The sequence below is a fragment of the Passer montanus genome, unplaced genomic scaffold (assembly GCF_014805655.1).
Source record: "Passer montanus isolate IOZ18808 unplaced genomic scaffold, ASM1480565v1 scaffold166, whole genome shotgun sequence".
NCBI lineage: Eukaryota > Metazoa > Chordata > Aves > Passeriformes > Passeridae > Passer > Passer montanus.
The window spans coordinates 565,814-585,967 of record NW_024363827.1 but is presented as its reverse complement, the minus strand read 5'-3'; the positions used below and the strand labels follow the sequence as shown (position 1 = coordinate 585,967).

The following is a 20,154-nucleotide window of genomic DNA, read 5'->3' as shown; positions in this document are numbered from 1 at the left end:
TGCCTGGAGACTGTGCCCAGCATCCCCAACACCACCCGCACATCCCAGAGCAGGGCATGTCCTGCAGACCCCCCTGGGCACTGAGCCCCACTGCTCCATGGACAGAACCAAACCTGAGCCAGGAGTCAGAGCTGCAGGAGTCCCCAGTGCCACCCAGAGCCAAACTCCCCTTTGGAATGCCACCTGAGACCTGAGGAAGCAGCAAAACCCCTGGCAGTGGAGCTTGGCTCCTGAAGCCAGTGCTGACCTTAACCCCAAATCCCAAACTTAAAGATGGAGCTGCAAATCGGAGCTATTAAAACCAGAAAGAATCAGAGTTCTTGATTTCTGCTTCAAGAGAAGCCCCCTCCTCCCCTCTCTTTTATTAAAGGAAAGTGGAAATTAAAATGAAATTGCTCTGAGCAATTTTATACTTGGTGCCAAAGCAGAGGAGGACTGAGGCCTCCAGAAAATATGTGGGCTTTGCCTTCATATTTAATAATTTAACCGAGGCAATTTTCCTTCTTGAAGCCAAAGTCAAGACCTTGCCAAGGAAATGCTGATCCTAGGTCAGGAATGGTCACATTTCCTGGGAAGAGGGTCCCAGTGCCATGTCCAGGGGCCTGGCAGCCCCAGCAGGCCTGAAGCCCTGCAGTGTTTTTCCCCAGGAGATTTAAGGTTACAGATTTAATTAGGCCGGCGTGGCTTGTACAGGATGTCTGATTTCAAAGTAAAATCGCAGCATTATCCATAATGTTATGCAAAGCACCATAGCAACAGCGAGGAGCCTTCGAAGAAATGCTAATGAGGGGAGAAATGCTAATGAGGGGAGAAATGCTAATGAGGGGAGCTGTTCTCCACAATCCGGCCTGGCCAAGCGAAAACAAACACCCCACTTAAAATTCCTAACGAGAACTCACACATTCCTGCATCAGAAAAACCCCACTGCCAGAAATGCCTGATCAAAGCATCCCAGAGAAATCCCTGGTCAAGGCACCCCAGAGAAATTCCTAATCAAGGCATCCCAGAGAAATCCCTGGTCAAGGCATCCCAGAGAAATTCCTAATCAAAGCATCCCAGAGAAATCCCTGGTCAAGGCATCCCAGGGGAGGGGCACAGGATCTGCCTTTGGAACAGATTCCCCAAACTCCCCCCGGGCTGGCTGAGAGCTCCTGGGAGGGCTGGGTGTCCACCCAGGGTCCCAGGGAATGTGGGACCTGCTCCCAGCACACAGACCTGGGCTCCAGAGGCACAGGAAAACCCAACAAGGTTGGCAGTAAAGCCCCCAAAATCAAAACTGAGATGATTTTCTGAAGGACACAGAACCCATGCATGAAAGGAAAGGGTTAAATCACAGAACCTGCTGAGCTGGAGGGGATCCATGAGGATCATGGTCCAACCCTGAGCCCTGCACTGGACACCCCATGGGTCAGCCTTTTCCTGAGAGCATTTCCAGCTCTGGGATCTGCCAGCTTTGGGGCAGAATCAGTCCAAACACAAGATTTTACCAACTCAGTGAGCCCAGGCCTTTGTTTTGTATCCCAGGTCAGGACAAGGAAAGAACAATGCAGTGAATACTCGGGTGAACCAACTGATTGGAACTACAATCAGCCTCATGAGCTTCAGAAACTTGTCAGAAGGCTGAATTCAGCAAATGCAGGGCTTGGCCAGCAGGCTCCCCAGGAATGGACTGGGGCATTCCAGCTGGGCACAGCCCCCAGCACAGAGCACAGAGCTCACACGTGCCTCAGGGGGGCACGGGGTGCCTGCCAAGCCCTGCTCCCCTCTGCTCCCCCGGGCACCAGCCCTGGGCCTGTGCCTGGGGAGGGCTCAGGGACACAAAACCAGAGGTGAGGACCCCAAAATCATCCAGGGAAATGGAAAAAGTGGCCTGAAAATCGGACAAAACCACCCAGGAACGAGTGCAAAAATGTATTTTCCCTCCCCAAAGCCACCAGATCTTGATCCAGTCAAGTCTGACAGCTCCAGCTGCAACAGAGCTGTCCAAGGTACAATTACAGGCAGACTGACCCTTAACATGGATTATCCTAACAAAAGGGAATTCTGCAATGCCACTCCACTTTAAATCCACATTTCCTATTTATTTAGACAGCTGACACTTTGAAATAAATGCAAATAAATGCCAGTTTCCTGAGGCACACATCCCATTCCTCATCCTCTCGCTGTGGCCTCAGCTCTACTGGAAATTCTAGGATTTAGCAGCTGCCTTTAATATTTTTCAAGCATGACAGTAATGGAGCAGGAGAGAAGGAGCAAAGTGACAGTAGCACCTGGAGAGCTTCAGACCAGCTTTCAGATGACACATTAAATCCACACACTGGTTCATTCAAAGCAGGGTTCAATATTATAATCTATAAATCAGTATTTGCTTTGCAAAATGTAATGGAAAATGCTAATAGGATTTACTTGTGAAATGAAATTGGATTACGTCTTATCTATTTTAACTTGATTTGGTGGAGCATTCCTTCAGCACCAACCAGCAGCTCCAATGGCTCCTCTCCTTTTTTGCCACCCCTCCCAGCCTTTTGGGAGTCAGGCAGATTCTCAGGCCACCCTTTTTCGGAGGGAAATCAGGGAGGACAGCCATAAATTAAGTGAAAATGTAGCTGCTGGTGTATCAAGCAGTGTAATGAACCCCCTGTCAGTCACTAGAGCCACGGCCCCTGTGCCAGCAGCTCCGTGTTTGTGCAGGGCTGCCCAGCCCAGGAGCTTGAATTCCACAGAGCCATTTAAACTGCTCATTTCCGTGTGCCTGCCTGGGTGACTGAACAGCCTCTGTGGGCTGTGAGCACCCCTGTGCCAGCACCTCCCTGCACCTGGAGCACAGCCACGGAATACAGGCGTGGAATGGCACTAGGAATACAATAATGGAATGGCACCAAGAATAGTCATATTGAATGGCACCAGGAATACAATAATGGAATAGCACCAGGAACACAGCCACGGAATGGTACCAGGAGCACCATCATGGAATGGCACCAGGAACGCAGCCATGGACTGGCACCAGCAATAGTCACACAATGGCACCAGGACCACAGCCGTGGAATGGCACCAGGAGTGGGTGAGAGCAGCAGCAGAGGAAAAGAACTCACAGAATCATTTAGGTTGGACAAGTCCTCCAAGACATCAAGTCCAAGCTTCCCCCAGCAGTGCCAAAGCCACACCGACCCACGTCCACAGGCACCAAATAAAAGGATGGGATTTCTGGGGAGGAAGCCTTGCTCTCACCAGCTTGTTATGGAAATAAGAGACACTGCATTGTCCCCTGGTGCCCAAGGAGCCCTGGTGCCATGGGAATGGGAACACTCTGGGCAGCAGGGACTGCCCCAGGTGACAGCAGGGCCCCACAGTGACAGGGGATCAGGGGCTTTGCTGCCCACGTCAGCTGGCACAAGGTCTTTGGGGGAGACACAACACTGACATCTCATATTTGTGACCAATAAAGCTGCCACGGCAACTCCAAAACCAGAAACAAATCACACGCTGGGTAATTGAGGTTAACCAAAGAAAACTGTTAGAATGAACCAGAGAAATTATTCACATTGTCTTGCCTGAGTTTTCTCACAGGTTGGAGGGAAAAAGAACACTTCATATCACGCTGAGTGCTAGACCAGACTCAGACCCAAGCTGAGAGCACCTCCCTGGTGTGGAAGTCCCACCAGGTCAGAGCTGCTGGTGTCACCAGCACCCAGCAGGGTCCCACAGCAGTGTCCCTCTGCCTGCAGCAGGAGCACCCAGCTGCCTCCTTGGGGAGCAGCTCACACTCCCATGGAGATCAGGCCCCATCCGAGGGCCCAAGCAGAGCTTCTCATCTCCTCACACCACTTACAGCACCACCAGGACAAGAGAAACCAGGGAGGGCTCAGCCCAACATCCACAGCAGCCCCCAGAGCCTGCTCAGATCATCACCCAGAAATGAGAGCCTGCACCTCGAGCTCGCTTGGTGACACCCAGGTGGCCACCACAGAGCTCCCTCAGCCACTGTGACCAAGCCAGCAGCTCCAGCTTGCTGCTGCAGACTCTCCTTCTGCACCACACCGAGAGAACAACAAATAACAGCACTTACAGTTTACTGTGACTTTTACTTTCTTCACGTCTGGGACTGAGACGTCATTTTCTGCACTGCACTCGTACTCCCCAGCCTGGTCTCTGGTAATTCCATAGATGTCCAGGTACTGCCCGCTCTCGAAGGGCTTGGCTGAAATGAAATAACCACAGGAAGAAATTACTGCAGGCTGAGCACAGAACTCCTGAAACCCAACATCTGCACAGCAGCCAGAGAGTTTAACACGCTCAGCACTGCAGCTTCCGTGCAGCAACCCCAGCTCCCAGGGGAGCTGGATCACCCCAGACTCCTGGAGCTGGCCAGAGGTTCTCTCCTGACCCAGCTGCACAGAGAAGATCAACAGCCCCGAGATACCCCAGAGTAATTTGTACTGAGGGGTGCCACGGAACAGCAGCTGTGGCTGCCCCTGGCAGCGTCCCAGGCCGGGCTGGACAGGCCTTGGAGCACCCTGGGAGAGGGGAAGGCGTCCCTGCCATGGCAGGGTGGACAAGATGAGCTTTAAATGCCCTCCAGCCCAAACCAGCCCAGCACTGCACCGTTCCTGCCTTCGAAGCTGCAGCACCCCTGGGTGCTGATGGTTTACAGCAGGGCTGAGCCCAGCCTGCCCTGCAGGATGGAGCAAAGCCAGCCCAGAGCCAGCCCAGGGACCAAAGCCACGCCTGGAGCACCTGAGCCAACTACCAACAGCTCTCCTTGGCCCAGGACCCAGAGGAATGGGATCTGGGTGTCACACAGGCATAAGGACAGGCCCTGAGTGATTCCCAGGACAGAGATGGGAATTAGCCCTGGAACCCACTGGGAATTGCTCACAGCCAGGAAACACCGGCCCAGCTCAACTGGAACCAACTGGGAATTGTTCCAGGAGCACTGGCCCAGCTCAGCTGGAACCAACTGGGAATTGTTCCAGGAGCACTGGCCCAGCTCAGCTGGAACCAACTGGGAATTGTTCCAAACACTGGCCCAGCTCAGCTGGAACCCACTGGGAATTGTCCCAGGAGCACTGGCCCAGCTCTGCTGGAGCCCACCAGGAACTGCTCCCAGCCAGGAGCACATTTGTCCCCCCCTGACTCGGGGCCCAGGCGCTTCCCCAGCTCCCCAAATCCCGGCCCCTGCCTGTTCCACCTGTCAGGGAGCGTTTGGTGTCCCTCACCCGGGGCTGCTCCCTGCTCCCAGCTGTGCTCCCAGCTGTGCTCCCAGCTGTGCTCCCAACCTCTCCATGGCCAGCTAACGGGTCTGGGCTCCTCACAAGGCGCTCACCACATCACAAACCCCAACAAGTTCAGTCTGTGATTGCTGCATCACAACCTCCCGCAGCAGCCACCACCACAGGTGCTGGAAATTACAGGTCTAAGGGTTTAAAAGCCTTGCTGGAAGTGTTTTCCCAGCCTGAAAGCTTTAATTGGCTGTTAATGACTGTGGCTTTGGGAGCCTGGGCAAAAATCCCGAGTGGGCAGTGGGGACACGGCAGAGCTGTTATGTTGTGACCATCAAGGGGTGAATTATTGGTGTGTCTGCACAAGCCTGGGCTTGGCTGGCTCTGGAAAGAGGGGGAAATGTTGGGCTGGCTCTGATAATTGAAGCTCTGACATATCCCCTGAGAGCCACACACTGCTCATTCAAAAGTGCAACGTTTCTCAGGTAAAAATGAACTGATGTCTGTGGGAATGAGCTCAGCCTGCATTAAAACTCTCATTTTCATTGCGTTCTATGAGTTATTAATGAGTTCATCTACTTCTATTGAAAAGTGAGAAATGCTTTCCATTTATCACAAAATTGTCAAAAAGGAAAAGATCCTGCTCGTTTCTGTGCAACACTTTTGGGCAGTTTTAGTTTGTGTCTCACTAAGATTTTGATCTCACTCTTGTCCCTCAGTTCCTTCACAAAGCCCCAATTATTTGACCATCTTAGCTGGAGTATTCTTCTCCTGACAAGTGTATTTTAAAGAGAATTTTCCAAGGATTTTAAGAAGGCCTGAGGATTTCTAGGAATGCCTGTAATTGTTCCTGAAGGGATGCTCAGACTTCTGAAATGTTCTGGTAAAAACAGCCCTTTCAGAGGAGTGTCCCTCAGAAAGCCCCAGCTGCAGGGTAATGTCACCTCACCCAGAGCAATGGCTCCTGGCACTGGCCGTCACTTCATTAATCCTGATTCCAAACCTCCCAAGGCTGGTACCTACAAGTCCTGCTAAAAAGAAAAGGCCAAAATTCCCTTAACTGAGCCCAGAGGACGTGGCCTTTTTCAGGCAGAGCTGTGGCTTGGGAGGTCGTTTTGGGAGTGATTTTATTGCTGATCCAAAGGCAAAGGGAGGAATCCCACCCAGCCGTGTCCGTTGGGTGCTCTGCTGTCTTTAAACTGTTAATTAATCCCCGTGTTTGATACCAGGGACCATTGATTTAATGACCAGCCATGCCTTCATCAGCTGAACAACCCCCCAGGATAACCAGCGGGCCATTAAATTCGTATCAAATACTCATAGAAACCCTCAGCTCCCTGAGAGCTGCGGGAAGGACCGACCCAGCCAGGCCACCAGCAGTGCCCCATGAATGTCACTGCTCTCAGGGAGGGCTGGTGGAGGAGCCTGAGGCCTCCCGAGCCATCCCACGTCCCAGGGAATGCAGGTTTGGGTGTTTTCCAGGGAACATTGCTCATCCATGCCTCCAACCGACCAGAGTTCCTCCAAAGGAGCCTTCCACAGGAGCTGGGGCTGCCCCTGGATCCCTGGCAGTGTCCCAGGCCAGGCTGGACAGGGCTGGGAGCAGCCTGGGACAGGGGAAGGTGTCCCTGCCCATGGCACAGGTAGCACTGGTGGGCTCTGAGGTCCCAGCCCAAACCATTCCAGGATTCCTGAGCCAGGAGAAAACAGCCCCTGGGTCTGAGCTCCCTGGGCCGAAGCAGCCTGGGGAAGGAGGTCGCTAACTGAACCTGGAAAAGGATCAGGAAAGTGCAGTTTGCCACTGAGATCCTCCCCACAGCTGGTGGATTGTGGAGCAGCCCCTCTGGGGAAGGGGAGGCAGGCAGAGCAGCTCCTCTTGGTGCACAACTGCTCTGCTGTGGGGAGCTGGGGAACAGCAGCAACCTCCTCCCCAGCAATATCTGCTCCCTGCCTGGCAGTCAGCAGGAAAAAAGAAACGAGCCAGAAACTTCTTTCTAAAAGTTCCAGCTTTAAAAGCATCTGTGAGAAGGAGAGGGAGCGTTTGAAGAGCTCGCCCTTTGTACACAGGCAAAGCCCTGGAAATCCGATAATAATTCCTGCCAGCTGAGGATTTGCAGGCTGGAAGTGCAGGTTTGAAGCACTTGCACTCCAGCAGAGCCCTCCTCCTCTCTGCCACGGGCGCTGGCTCCAGGCAGGGGCCAGGCTCTGCAGGAGCTGCCTCACACCCAGCTGGCTCTGCTGCTCGGGATTTAGGGAGCTTTTCTCAATCCCTCCTTGTTTCTCCCTCACAGAACAGGAGCGTTCTGCAGAGGTGGACAGCATGAACACCGAGGTGCCAAGGACCTGCCTTGCATTCCACAGTTTAGGGAAAATCTGCCTTTATCCACAATCTCTGGAGCCCTGCTCCTCCAAAGGCAGGCCTCTCCCTACATCCAGTCATCCTCCTGCTTTGGGAAAACTGCTGACCAGGCGTCATGGAGATAAAACTGTGACAAAAACGAAGGAGAGCAGGGAAGAACTGGAAAATACGAAGCTGGAAGTAACCAGGGACCCCAGAATCCTGGAATGGTCTGGTTGGAAGGGATCTTAAATCCCATTTCACTCCACGGTTCCATGGCAGGGACACCTCCACTGTCCCAGTGTCCAGCCTGGCCTTGGCACTGCCAGGGATCCAGGGCAGCCACAGCTGCTCTGGGCACTCAGGGCCTCACTGGCCTTGGCACTGCCAGGGATCCAGGGCAGCCCCAGCTGCTCTGGGCACTCAGGGCCTCGCAGGGAAGAGTTCCATCCCAGTGCTGGATCCACAGTGACCCTCCTTCTCCTCACCCCCTGCCCCTGTGTCCCTGCCTCCCCTGAGCACCCCGTGCCTTCCCAGCTGGGGAAGCTCCCCTTGGGAAACGTCTGCCAAAAGCAAAGTGGAAAAGAACTTCGATGCACGGCACCTGAATTTTGGGCAAGGAGGAAGGTTTCTCAGGAGATTCCTGAGTGCCAGTGGCTGCTGCTGCCAGCAGAGCTTTGCCCAAGCATGGGTGGACAGGGCAGAGCTGGAGCTGGAGCTGGGTCCCCGGCAGAACCTCATCCTTTAGCATTCTGCCTTCATTCCTAAACTATCGATGCTGCACTTTGCTGGGAAATGTCAGAACAAAATAAGTAATACCTGCAATTTATTCGGGTGACATTTCAACAATACAGATTTGGAGATTACAACCCGCAGCCCAACGCTGTTACGCTGAGTGGGGAGATTTGCTGGATTTACATAATGGGGCTGTGTAATGAATATTTATAGAATGCGAGCATTTACATAATGACTGCAAGTTAAACATGCACAATAAAGATTCCAGGCCAATAATTTACGGACTAAGTTTAAAAATCACCTTGAAATGCATTTTATTTTTATTCCTACGAAAGGTTCAATTTATCTCTTGTTCAGAAAAATTGAATCCGACCTCATGCGAGTCGAGGCTGTGTTGATGTAAATCATGATCATATCCTGGAATTAGTCTACATTGAGTAATTTGTATTCAGAGATTTCAGTTCCTTATCTTTTAGCAGCAGCTTTGACAAACAATTTGAGAATATTCTAAATATGCTTGGTTAATATAATTTAGTGCTGGATGGGAGATGCGCTGCCTGCCTGGGAGCCTCATTAGTGCCGCTGGGAATTACAGGCAGAACGGGCAGGAATTAGCAAGTGCAGCTGAGCTGAGGCGGGAGGGAGGCGAGGGCTGCAGACAGAATACCAACCAGGGCACACGGGGCTCTGGGCTCTGCCTCTCCTCATCCCTGGCTGGATGGGGCCAGGCTGGCTGTGCTGGGAAGGGCTGTGGTGCCCCCTGTACCCGTGTGCCCCTGGCACGGAGCTGCTGCTGCTCTCCTGGGAGTGCAATGCACGCTAAAGTGACTGCTGGATAAGAACAGTTAAGGAATTTGACCCAAAAATGGTTTGGTTTAATTTCCATAGAAGCCGCCTCGGAATGAATGTTCCTGTATGGCACGGAACCACCCTGCTGCCTCTGGGGCACAGCCCCGGGCTTGCTCCCATCACCAATCTGACAGGACTGCTGAGCAGGGCCCCTTTGGAGCCTGTGCTCTCCCTCTGCAGACCCAGCAGTGTCTGTGACTCCCAGGGACACCAGGGCACGGAATCCCAGAGCACTGGAAGTGTCCAGGCTGGGGCTGCATGGGGCTTGGAGCAAGGAGCACACCAGGGGGTCACTGAAAGCCCTTCTGGCTCCCTGCATGCATTTCCACAGATCCATTCGGGTTGGGAAGCCCCTCTGAGCCCCTGGATCCAGCAGTGACCGTGTCCCCAGGTGCCACCTCTTCCTTTTGCCCGTGAGGATGCTCTGCCTCCCCGCAGCCCCTGCTGCAGCCTGAGTGCAGTAATTCTCCTTTCTCCTCCTCCCTCTCCAGGAGCATCACCCCAGCTCCTTTCTGCAGCCACTCAAATGCTTTAAGCCATTAATCCAAAGTATCACCAGGGCTTCCAATAAAATTTCATTTGACATTTAGTTAAAATCCATTTTCTGCTACAACTGAATTTTTCCTCTAGTCCCTTGATGGACACTTCACGCCGAATTCATTGTCATTGTTCTAAAGGTCAAAAGTGAGGGTTTTTTCCCAGATCTCGCTTTGTAAAGCCAACTGTTCCTCAGGATGATGAGAGGCTGTGCAGCCCACGGAACCCTTCCTGCCTGCAATTGCAGGGATTTTACACAGGCTGGGGAGCAGAGCAATCCCTCACTGCAAAGCCAGCTCTGAGTGCAGAGCTCCAGCGACAGAGGCAGCGCCAGTCCTGCCTGGGACAGAGCTGGGCAGCACAGAATCCTCCTTTCCAGGGCAGGGAACTCCCCAGAGCCCTGCTTTGCCCACAGGGAGCACCTGTGGTGGCCCTGACATCGCCCAAACCTTTCCTTTCAGTGTGCTACGGGGAGCCAGAGGGAGACAGGGAAATATCAACCAGCAGGGATGCTTTCTGTTGCCATCTTGATCACAATTTTTCATACACATCATTTAGTTTGTTCAGCAAAAACGTTCTGATAAACTGTATCATGGAGTAATGGTTCAGTGGCATGGAATCCTGGAATATCCTGAGGGAGGGACCCACCAGGATCATAAATCCCAGCCCTGACACCCCAAAAATCCCACCCTGCAGCAGTGGAAGGAATGACAGCAAACTAAACCTACTGCATGCCCTGCTCCTGTGTTTAACTCTCAGGTTTCCTTGTTTAACTCTCACATTTCCCATTTCTGGGGATCCCCATGTGCTCCTCATTTCATCCTAGCGTGGATTTTACCTGGAATTGTTTGATCCATGACTGTGACTACAACACGTGTAAGGACATAAATCCACATTTAGGGTGCTCTGTGCTCATTCCTGTGTTATGGTGACACCTGAAATTTTAGCTTTGATGTTTTCCAGACTCTGCACTGCATTGGTGAATAACTCTGAACTTCATATGAATGCCAGCAGTTCTCCTCACAGCTCAGTCCCACAGAACAATCCTTTTCCAGCCCAGAACCGAGGACACCACTGCAGCTTCAGCCCAAAAAGTGCAAACAACAGGGAATGGAGGAGAGCCTTTCCCCCAGGAGAGCAGCCTGGGAGGGTGGGACTGCAGAACCTGAGGCTGGAATTGGGCACTGAACCCAGTGTGGGAATGGACCAAAACTGATCAAAGGGTGACAACTCCTGATCCATTTTCCATCTTGGCATAGCCCTGGCCAGGCTGTTGCACTGCCCAGGTGTGTCCTTTGAGGCCTTTCAGTGATTCCCCACTTTTCCCCTGTGCCCTGCCAGCTGTCCCAGGAGCCCCCCGGCCCACGCCAGCCCCCTGCCCCAGCCCGTGGGTGCCCGGGTGGCAGGGCTGGGCACAGCTGCTGTCCCTGTGCCAGGCACTCACCGGAGGGAGAGATGTGTCTCCAGGAGATGGAGGGCTCAGGTTTCCCCGTGGCCAGGCACACCAGGGTGACGTTGCTGCCCTCGTTGACCACGATGTCGCTGGAGATCCGGAATATCTTGGGAGAGACTGCAACGACAGGGACAGGGGTGTCAGGGGGCTCGGGGCCACAGCAGGGACACGGCACACACAGGGGCCGAGGGACACTGCAGAGCCTCCTCCAGGGCAGCACAGCCCCCTCCATGCAGCCCAGGGCTCAGCCTGCATTCCACACCCCACAAACACAAGCAGAATTCCCTGTGAGTGCAGAGCAGGAGCTGCAGGAGAGCTGCCGGAGATGGATGCTCCTGCTGCAGGGGAGGCTGAGCCTGCTCCTGACAGTTTGCAAAGAAGAAAAAACTGGGTTTTTCTGGTACTTTTGAAAATTAATGGTGCTGTTCCAGCTACTCTTTGTGCACCTGGAGAATCCGAGCTGTTCACAGAGAGGACTAAACACGTTTATTTTATTGTTTCCTCTTGCTCTGGGGCTCGTCCATTCCCCTGACCCAAGTGCCTGTCCAGCTGGGGCTTTTCTCTCCCTGGTTTTGCCCCAGTCCCCCTGGCCGTGCTGGCGCTGTTCCAGCTACTCTTTGTGCACCTGGAGAATCCGAGCTGTTCACAGAGAGGACTAAACACGTTTATTTTATTGTTTCCTCTTGCTCTGGGGCTCGTCCATTCCCCTGACCCAAGTGCCTGTCCAGCTGGGGCTTTTCTCTCCCTGGTTTGCCCCGGTCCCTCTGCCTGAGCCCGTGGCTGTGGCTGTGCCTCCCCTCAGGGGCTGCAATCAGAGCTCCCCTGGGCACAGCCTGCGGGGTGCTGTGGGATCTCCCCTGCTGCTGTTCCCTTCCCTGAGCACAGACTGGAAGGAGCCGGGGTCAGACACACTTCAGCAAGCTGGGGATTCTCATTCCAGGTGCACGTGTGAGCAAAGCACCGAAAGTCTGTGGGGAATAATTCTAATTAGCAGAGAAACTCTGTCCTTGGGCAGAGGCGAGGGCAGGGCTGACCCCAGTCCCCTGCCCCAGATCCCAAACACCTCCAGGACTCGGGATTTTGGGCTGCATCCCCAGCTCCCAGTGCTGATTTGGTGTTTTCCCCAATTCCCTAAGGAGGCACGGGGGCAGAGGAGATGCTGCTCTCAGCAGTTCCACTGCCCCTTTCCCCCAGGCTGGAATTAATGTCCAGCCCACCTGTGCCACTGCTCCTGCAGCTCTGGCCGGAGCTGGAGTCAGCAAAACACCTTCCAGAACATTCCTGAGCCCCCCTGAGGGATCCTGAGCAGCTCCTTCCATGTCACACCTCCCCTGATGGGGCTGCCCCAGGGGCTGGCACAGCTGGACTCAGCTTTGAGCACACAGGGGGAGTTTGCTCCTCCAAACGTTCTTTGTGCTCCTTCCTGTGAATCCCAGCGTTGAACACCTCCACCAAAGGATGAACCAACACCATCAGCTCTGCTCCTGCAGCTGTTTGGAGCCTTGGGATGGCAGAGCCCAACCCCAGCTGGCAGCACTGCATGCAGCAGCTGCCTGGCACTGCTGGAGCTGGGCAACCCCAGCCTGGGCTGGGGGAACCTCAAAGCCCTCCCAGTGCCACCCCTGGCATGGCAGGGACAACTTCCCCTGTCCCAGGTGCTCCAGCCCCAGTGTCCAGCCTGGCCTTGGGCACTGCCAGGGATCCAGGGGCAGCCACAGCTGCTCTGGCAATTCCAGCCCAGCCCCTGCCCACCTTCCCAGGGAACAATTCCTCATTCCCAATATCCCATCAAATCCTACTCTGAAGCCATTCCCTGTGTGCTGTCCCTCCATCCTTGTCCCCAGTCCCTCTGCAGCTCTCCTGGAGCCCCTCCAGGCCCTGCCAGGGGCTCTGAGCTCTCCCTGGATCCTTCTCCTGTCCAGGGGAGCCCCCCCAGCTCTCCCAGCCTGGCTCCAGAGGGGCTCCAGCCCAGCCCAGGCTGTCAGAGGGGCACAAACCCTCCCCAGGTTGTGCTGAAGCCACAGAGATCTGACCCACAAAAATGTGCAGGCTTTTGTTGCATTTTGGGGCTTCCCACCAGGAACTTTCCAGTCTTTCTGAGGGGAGATTGGAGCTGTGACATGGTAGAAGGTGGAGAATTTTCCAGATTTAGAGAGTGCAGATTAAGTGATTTCCTCTTAAGTACAAGCTTTGTTCCATTCCTAATTGACTGGGCTCTCCTTTAATCTGGGCTTTACAGGGAGGAAATTAAATCAAACCTCGTTGAAGATGTCTGTACGTCTCGTTACAATGACACTGGGCAGGTCACAGCATCGATGCATTTCCAAAATAGAATTAGAAAAGAAATGAATCTGCGAGGTCCATTAATTAAAATAACCCCCAAATAAGCAGAGAGCTGCAGCCCTGCTGCCCAGTGTAATCCTGTCAAACGACAGAAGTGATCTGGGGCTCATGGCAAACCGTGGATGTTATTGCTGGCACTGATTTCCCAGGAACGTCGTCCTGCCAGGGACAGAAATTGGCTCCCATTGCATTTCTGGAGCCTCACAGTTTGAGACAAATCAGGATTTCTGCTGTATCAGTATGCTGCTAATTTTTCTGCTATTTGCTGGCTGATAGGGATCATTACATTCAGATCACTAAAATCTGTGGAATTTATTAATTATGTCTCAAATATATGTGCAGCATCACAATGGAATGTTAATATTTATTAGGAATTAAAATATGTTTGTTTTGCATCCGTATTTCTTCCCACACCTCTAAAGACTCTGATCTAGGAGCAGATTTGGCATTTAAAATCTGCTCTGCTGAGCCTGGAGTGCACATTAAACCCATCACAGAGCTGCTCCCCACTTCAGCAGCTCATGCCTCCCACCCAGATCACGTGGAGCTGTGAAGGTCAGGGGAAAAATTAAATAAAGCAGCAAATAAACATTTATTCAGAAAATGGATTAGCGGAAGGCCAGAGAAATGAGATAATAATAAGGAGGAAAGAGGAATTAAACTCCCAAGTAAATTTGGTGCAGGGGTCCAACATGGAAAGTGCTTTGCAGTCATCTGCCTTTTTCCTTGTAATGTTAAATTAAAACATGAATTTAATGTTAATGTTTTAAAGCAAACCCTTCCCTTTTTGCACAATGTTTTTAATTTGAACCTTCCCTTTTTGGACAAGGTGTGTGACCACAGGCCTGGGGAGCAGCTGCAGGAGGAAGACTGAGGGAACCAGGGAGGTTCAGCCATGGGGAGAGAAGCTCAGGAGGAACCTGAGCTCACCTGGTTCCAGGATTTACAGGATTAAAGCAGGTGGAGAGCCCTTGCTAAATGCTGAATGCAGCCCAGTGTGTTGGGAGGGGGGGTTGGAGGTGTTTGTCAGGGATGTGACTCAGGAGGCCTGGCTGGGCTGACAGCCCCCACAGTTCCACAGGGAATTCTACAGGGAATTCCACAATGAATTCCACAGTGAATTCCATAGTGAATTCCATGGTGAATTCCACAATGAAATCCACAAAGAATTCCACAGTGGATTCCACAGTGAATTCCATGGTGAATTCCACAATTAAATCCACAAGGAATTCCATAGTGAAATCCACAATGAATTCCACAATGAAATCCACAGTGAATTCCACAGCAAATTCCACAATGAAATCCACAAAGAATTCCACAGTGGATTCCACAGTGAATTCCATGGTGAATTCCACAATTAAATCCACAAGGAATTCCATAGTGAAATCCACAATGAATTCCACAATGAAATCCACAACCAATTCCACAATGAATTCCACAGTGAATTCCACAATGAAATCCACGAAATCCACAATGAACTCCACAATGAATTCTACAATGAATTCCACAATGAACTCCACAGTGAACTCCACAATGAAATCTACGAAATCCACAATGAGCTCCACAATGAATTCCACAGTGAATTCCAGAATTCCACAAGGGATTCCACAATGAGCTCCACAATGAATTCCACGTTTCCCTCCAGCAGCACACCCTGGCAGCAGCAGGAGCTGCCCAGGCCCTGGGGGTGGCTGTCCCCTCCCTCCCGAGCCCCGAGTGCTGCCCTGACACCCTGGGGACCCTCCCGGGCTGAGCTGACTGCTGGATGGCTGCAACAGCAGGGGAGCCCTGGGTTCCTCTGAGGGACAGGATAAAATTGATTTCATCAGCGTGGGGAATAGCTGGAAATCACTGCCAGGACACAGGAAACAGATTCTTGCTCTTCTTTATATAATTGGTATAATAATTGGTTTTTATGAGAAATCCATCGAAAAATTAAGATGTGCTTATGAGGGTGATTAAGCTCCACTCTCACTGAGAATCCTCAGCCTTCCCTGCCCCAAACCCCCCTCTCTGCCTCACGGGCTCAGGAATTTCAGCCTGGCAGGAAAACCAGAGAAACTAAATTCCCATTCTTTCCTTCTCCTGTTCTTCCCCCTGTAATCAGAAGGATGAAGCAACTTGTGCCTGGAAAATCACACACAGCCAGAACAGCCAAACCATGGAGTTATGGAATCATTAAGGCTGGAAAAGAGCTCTAAGAACATCATGTCCAGCCATCATTTTGAGGAGGAAAAAAGGGGAAAACACAACATGTAATCAAAGATTTGAGGAAAAAACCAAACCCAATGCGGGTTGCAGTGGAATAGTTAAATATGGTTAAAATGGTTCAAAATGTCAGGACTGCAGAGAATCCCCCTAAAAGCTGCCCTGTGCAAGGCTCACTCTGCCAGGTGAAAGTCCTGGGCTGCAAAATCCAGAATTGCCATCGAGGAGCTGCTTGGAATGCTCCCAGATACTGAACTGCTTCAGGGGTGGAACCCGCCCAGATGTCACCAAGGTTTCCAAATTATTTCTGTGATGAAATCCCAGAATGGGCTGGGGGGAAGGGACCTCAAACCCACCCAGTGCCACCCTGCCCTGGCAGGGACACCTCCCACTGTCCCAGGTGCTCCAGCCCCAGTGTCCAGCCTGGCCTTGGGCACTGCCAGGGATCCAGGGGCAGCCACAGCTGCTCTGGAATTCCAGCCCAGCCCCTGCCCACCCTGCCAGGAACAATTCCCAATCTCCCATCCATCCCTGCCCTCTGGCAGTGGGAGCCATTCCCTGTGTCCTGTCCCTCCAGCCCTGGTGAAATAAATCCTCCACCTGCCTGGCAAACCCAGGCACTGTTTCCACCCTCAGCCCTGGAAACAGCTCTGATCCCCTGAACACTGCATGCCACACCCTAAATCCCTGCTTTTAAACTAAAACCAACCCTAAACATCTCCAAAATGATTTCCAGCAAACTCCTTTGTGTAGTTGAACATCTTGCATCCTAAGTATCGATCATAAAAAAAGATAATTGTGCTTTTTAGGGTAGCAACATTTTTATCAATACTTACTGAAAATTGCTCTGTTTTTTATACTTTTTATATATTTTTCATTTCATATCAGATGAGCTCAATATTTACAGAGCAGTGAAATGCCCCCACCACAAACACCATTTCCAGGGTGTGTTGAGCACAGGTTTTGAATCAGGAGAGTTTTGAGCCCCCAGCCCTCCCCCCTGACAATCAGTCACCAGCGGGGACAGCTCCCAGCCCTTTTGCTTTTGCATTTCCATGATTAGTTCCTCGAGGCACTTTGATTGAAGAGCGTTGCCTAAAGGTCTCCACCTCCTCCTAATTAAACACAATTTGTCTCAAACACAGCAGCTTTGGCAAAGTGGGGCTGAGGAAATAAATGATGGGTGGGCTGGGAAGAGAAATGGTTTCATCTCCAGCCTTCATTTATTTCCAATTGCTGTCAGCACCGAGGCGTGACAAAAGGTCTCACGAAAGTGGCACTTCCTGAGCTTGGGAGGAATCTGTTCCCCTTTGATATCCAGGGTAGTAAGGATCATCTCTGTAAATTCATGGGGATCGTGGTGTCCAGGACTTTATCTTCACCTGTTTGCTGTGGTCAGCTCATCCGAGACCAAGCTGAGGGCATTGTCAGGGTGAGTGGAGAAGGAATGATCCTGTCTGGGAATTCTGGGCCTCCGGGCTGAGGTGTGAGTCTGTGGGTTGTGCCTCTCCACCTTTCCTCCTGCCAGGGCACTGGGACACTCCTGGGCACCTCAGCTGTCCCTCTGGGACACTCCTGGGCACCTCAGCTCACTGGGACACTCCTGGGCACCTCAACTCACTGGGACACTCCTGGGCACCTCAGCTATCCCACTGGGACACTCCTGGGCACCTCAGCTGTCCACCAGGACACTCCTGGGCACTTCAGCTATTCCTCTGGGACACTCCTGGGCACCTCAGCTCACTGGGACACTCCTGGGCACCTCAGCTGTCCACCAGGACACTCCTGGACCACAGAGCAGGAGGAGCAGGAGGTGCAGCTCAGCTTTTCCCACTCCCTAGAAAAGCTTTCAGACACTCCACAAGCTCCTTTCAGCGAGCAGCACTCTGCAATCAGAGCTCTGCCAACGGTTTAATCATGGAAATGGAGCCAAAAAGTTATAAAGGGCAAAAATAAGGATAAAAAAAGCAACCTCCTGGTGGCTGGAGGCAAAGCCCTCCCAGCTGGGCACTGATTGCTGGCTGAGCAGGGCCCATGGCTGGGCTCATTAGCACCCAGGGCTGGGACAGGCTCTGGAAAGGCAGGGATGGCTTTCCCTGCAGCTCCAGGACTAGGGGAGGCAGGGAATTATCTCCTGGGCACTGGCACTGCCCAGAGAAGCTGTGGCTGCCCCTGGTATGCCCAAGGCCAGGGTGGATGGGGCTGAAGGGGAATGATCGTAACTGTGGAAACAGTCAAAGGTTAAAATAACACAAGATTTTATCTGGTAACACCAGTGATCCCCTGACTCACTGGGGCAAGACAAGAAGAGTTTTCCCAGGGCCAGAAAGGGACAGCTGGGTGGGGCAGGATGAACACTGGTCAGTTAAACAGATTTATAAATCTGAATAAACCACTCTGGACATCTCTAAAGCTCTGGTCCCAGGAAGCTCCCGAAGGTCTCTGGGATTAAGGAGCTGCAGAGTGAAGGAGGCCAATGGAATACCAGCAAAACCCATAAATGTCCCAGCCCAGGGATCCCAGCAAACACCCGCCCCGTGCCCAGGCTGCCAAAGCCAGCGCTGCCCTGCTCTCCAGAAGGTGTCAAAAGCTGCAGTTATTACGTAAGGACACACACATTATCCCCTTAAAACCCCAGAGTTCCCCTTTCCAGCCACAACCTAAATCCTGCAAGGTTCAGTTTCCAGCCAGCAGCGAGAGCACCACTGTTTGCTCAGCCAGAAAAGCAATAAAATGTAATAATTCAAAATAAACTCGGATTTCCCTTCCTTTATCCTTGTTCCAGACAGAGGAAGAGCTGCACCCAGGGTGTGCAGGCTGCTGGCTGCTGAAGGGGCTCTGCAAGTCTGGAGTCAGAAAACCAGGGAATTATGGAATATCCTGGGTTGGAGGGGCCCCCAGGATCACCAGTCCCAACCCTGGCCCTGCACAGACACCCCAACAATCCCAACCCCATGATCCTGGAGCTCTGGCGCTGCCCAGCACCTCTGAGGGAAGAACCTTTCCCTAAAATCCAACCTAAACCTCCCCTGGCCCAGCTCCAGCCATGCTGTCCCTTTCCCCAAGGTTGGAATCTGTGCACTCAAATAGGGATGAGCATCTTTTAAACACAAATTCCACCATACATGGGCAAAGGGGTTGTCACTGAAGGACCAGCCCAGGGATCCCAGCAAACACCCGCCCCGTGCCCAGGCTGCCAAAGCCAGCGCTGCCCTGCTCTCCAGAAGGTGTCAAAAGCTGCTGTTGTTACATAAGGACACACACATTATCCCCTTAAAACCCCAGAGTTCCCCTTTCCAGCCACAACCTAAATCCTGCAAGGTTCAGTTTCCAGCCAGCAGCGAGAGCACCACTGTTTGCTCAGCCAGAAAAGCAATAAAATGTAATAATTCAAAATAAACTCGGATTTCCCTTCCTTTATCCTTGCAGACAGAGGAAGAGCTGCACCCAGGGTGTGCAGGCTGCTGGCTGCTGAAGGGGCTCTGCAAGTCTGGAGTCAGAAAACCAGGGAATTATGGAATATCCTGGGTTGGAGGGGCCCCCAGGATCACCAGTCCCAACCCTGGCCCTGCACACACACCCCAGTGATCCCACCCCGTGCTCCTGGAGCTCTGGCACTGCCCAGCACCTCTGGGGGAAGAACCTTTCCCTAAAATCCAGCCTAAACCTCCCCTGGCCCAGCTCCAGCCATGCTGTCCCTTTCCCCAAGGTTGGAATCTGTGCACTCAAATAGGGATGAGCATCTTTTAAACACAAATTCCACCATACATGGGCAAAGGGGTTGTCACTGAAGGATTCCTGCCACACAAGAAGTGCCAAGAAAAGAGTTCTAGACTGGAAAATTAGAGGTAAAACCTCATCACTGCTCCTTACAGGCAAAATGAGAATATTAGTGGGTTGTGACAGGTAAACAGTGATATACCTGTTGCTGCTCATGCTGTCACAGGAACTAAATAAAAGAGCTGTAATGATTTCAGATGATTTCTTGTAACTCTGCATTTTTCCTTTTGGAGAACTCTACAGGTTCAGTCTCTCTCCAGCGAGCCTGAATGACAGATTTACATCGTATTCCCAAGATAGTTATTAAAATAATTTCCCTTGACAGTTCTCTGGCTGCATCACTCCCCCTTCTCTGTATCCCAACCATATGGCTCTGCTTGCTTCCCATTTTAAGCGTTTTGCTCTGATGTGAAAAGCAATTCCTGGTCCTTCCCTCTCAGCTCCAGCTCTCTCTAGAGCACAGCCCCACAGAATATTTGGGGCTGGAAGGGACCCCCAAGGACCACTGACTCCAGCTCCTCAGGGAATTCCACCCCAGAGCTGCTGCAGGGCTGGAGCCCCTCTGGAGCCAGGCTGGGAGAGCTGGGGGGGGCCTGGGACAGTGGGAGGGATGGGATGGAATTTAAGGTCCCTGCAGCCCAACCTGTGTGGGATTTTGTGAACCTGCAGCTCAGTTACACAACCCCCCTGGA

General features: G+C 52.3%; 1 protein-coding gene across 2 annotated transcripts in view; it reads right to left on the bottom strand.

Annotated features, from left to right (window-relative positions):
* The window catches only part of NEGR1 (neuronal growth regulator 1), a 165,373-nt gene that overhangs the window by 59,204 nt on the left and 86,015 nt on the right, over nucleotides 1-20,154 (bottom strand). For both annotated transcript variants that reach the window (XM_039703662.1, XM_039703663.1), the window contains exons 3-4: nucleotides 11,123-11,248; nucleotides 4,067-4,198 (exon numbers count right to left, since the gene is read on the bottom strand). In XM_039703662.1, the coding sequence (XP_039559596.1) occupies nucleotides 4,067-4,198; nucleotides 11,123-11,248 (258 nt within the window). The remainder of the gene's footprint in view (nucleotides 1-4,066; nucleotides 4,199-11,122; nucleotides 11,249-20,154) is intronic.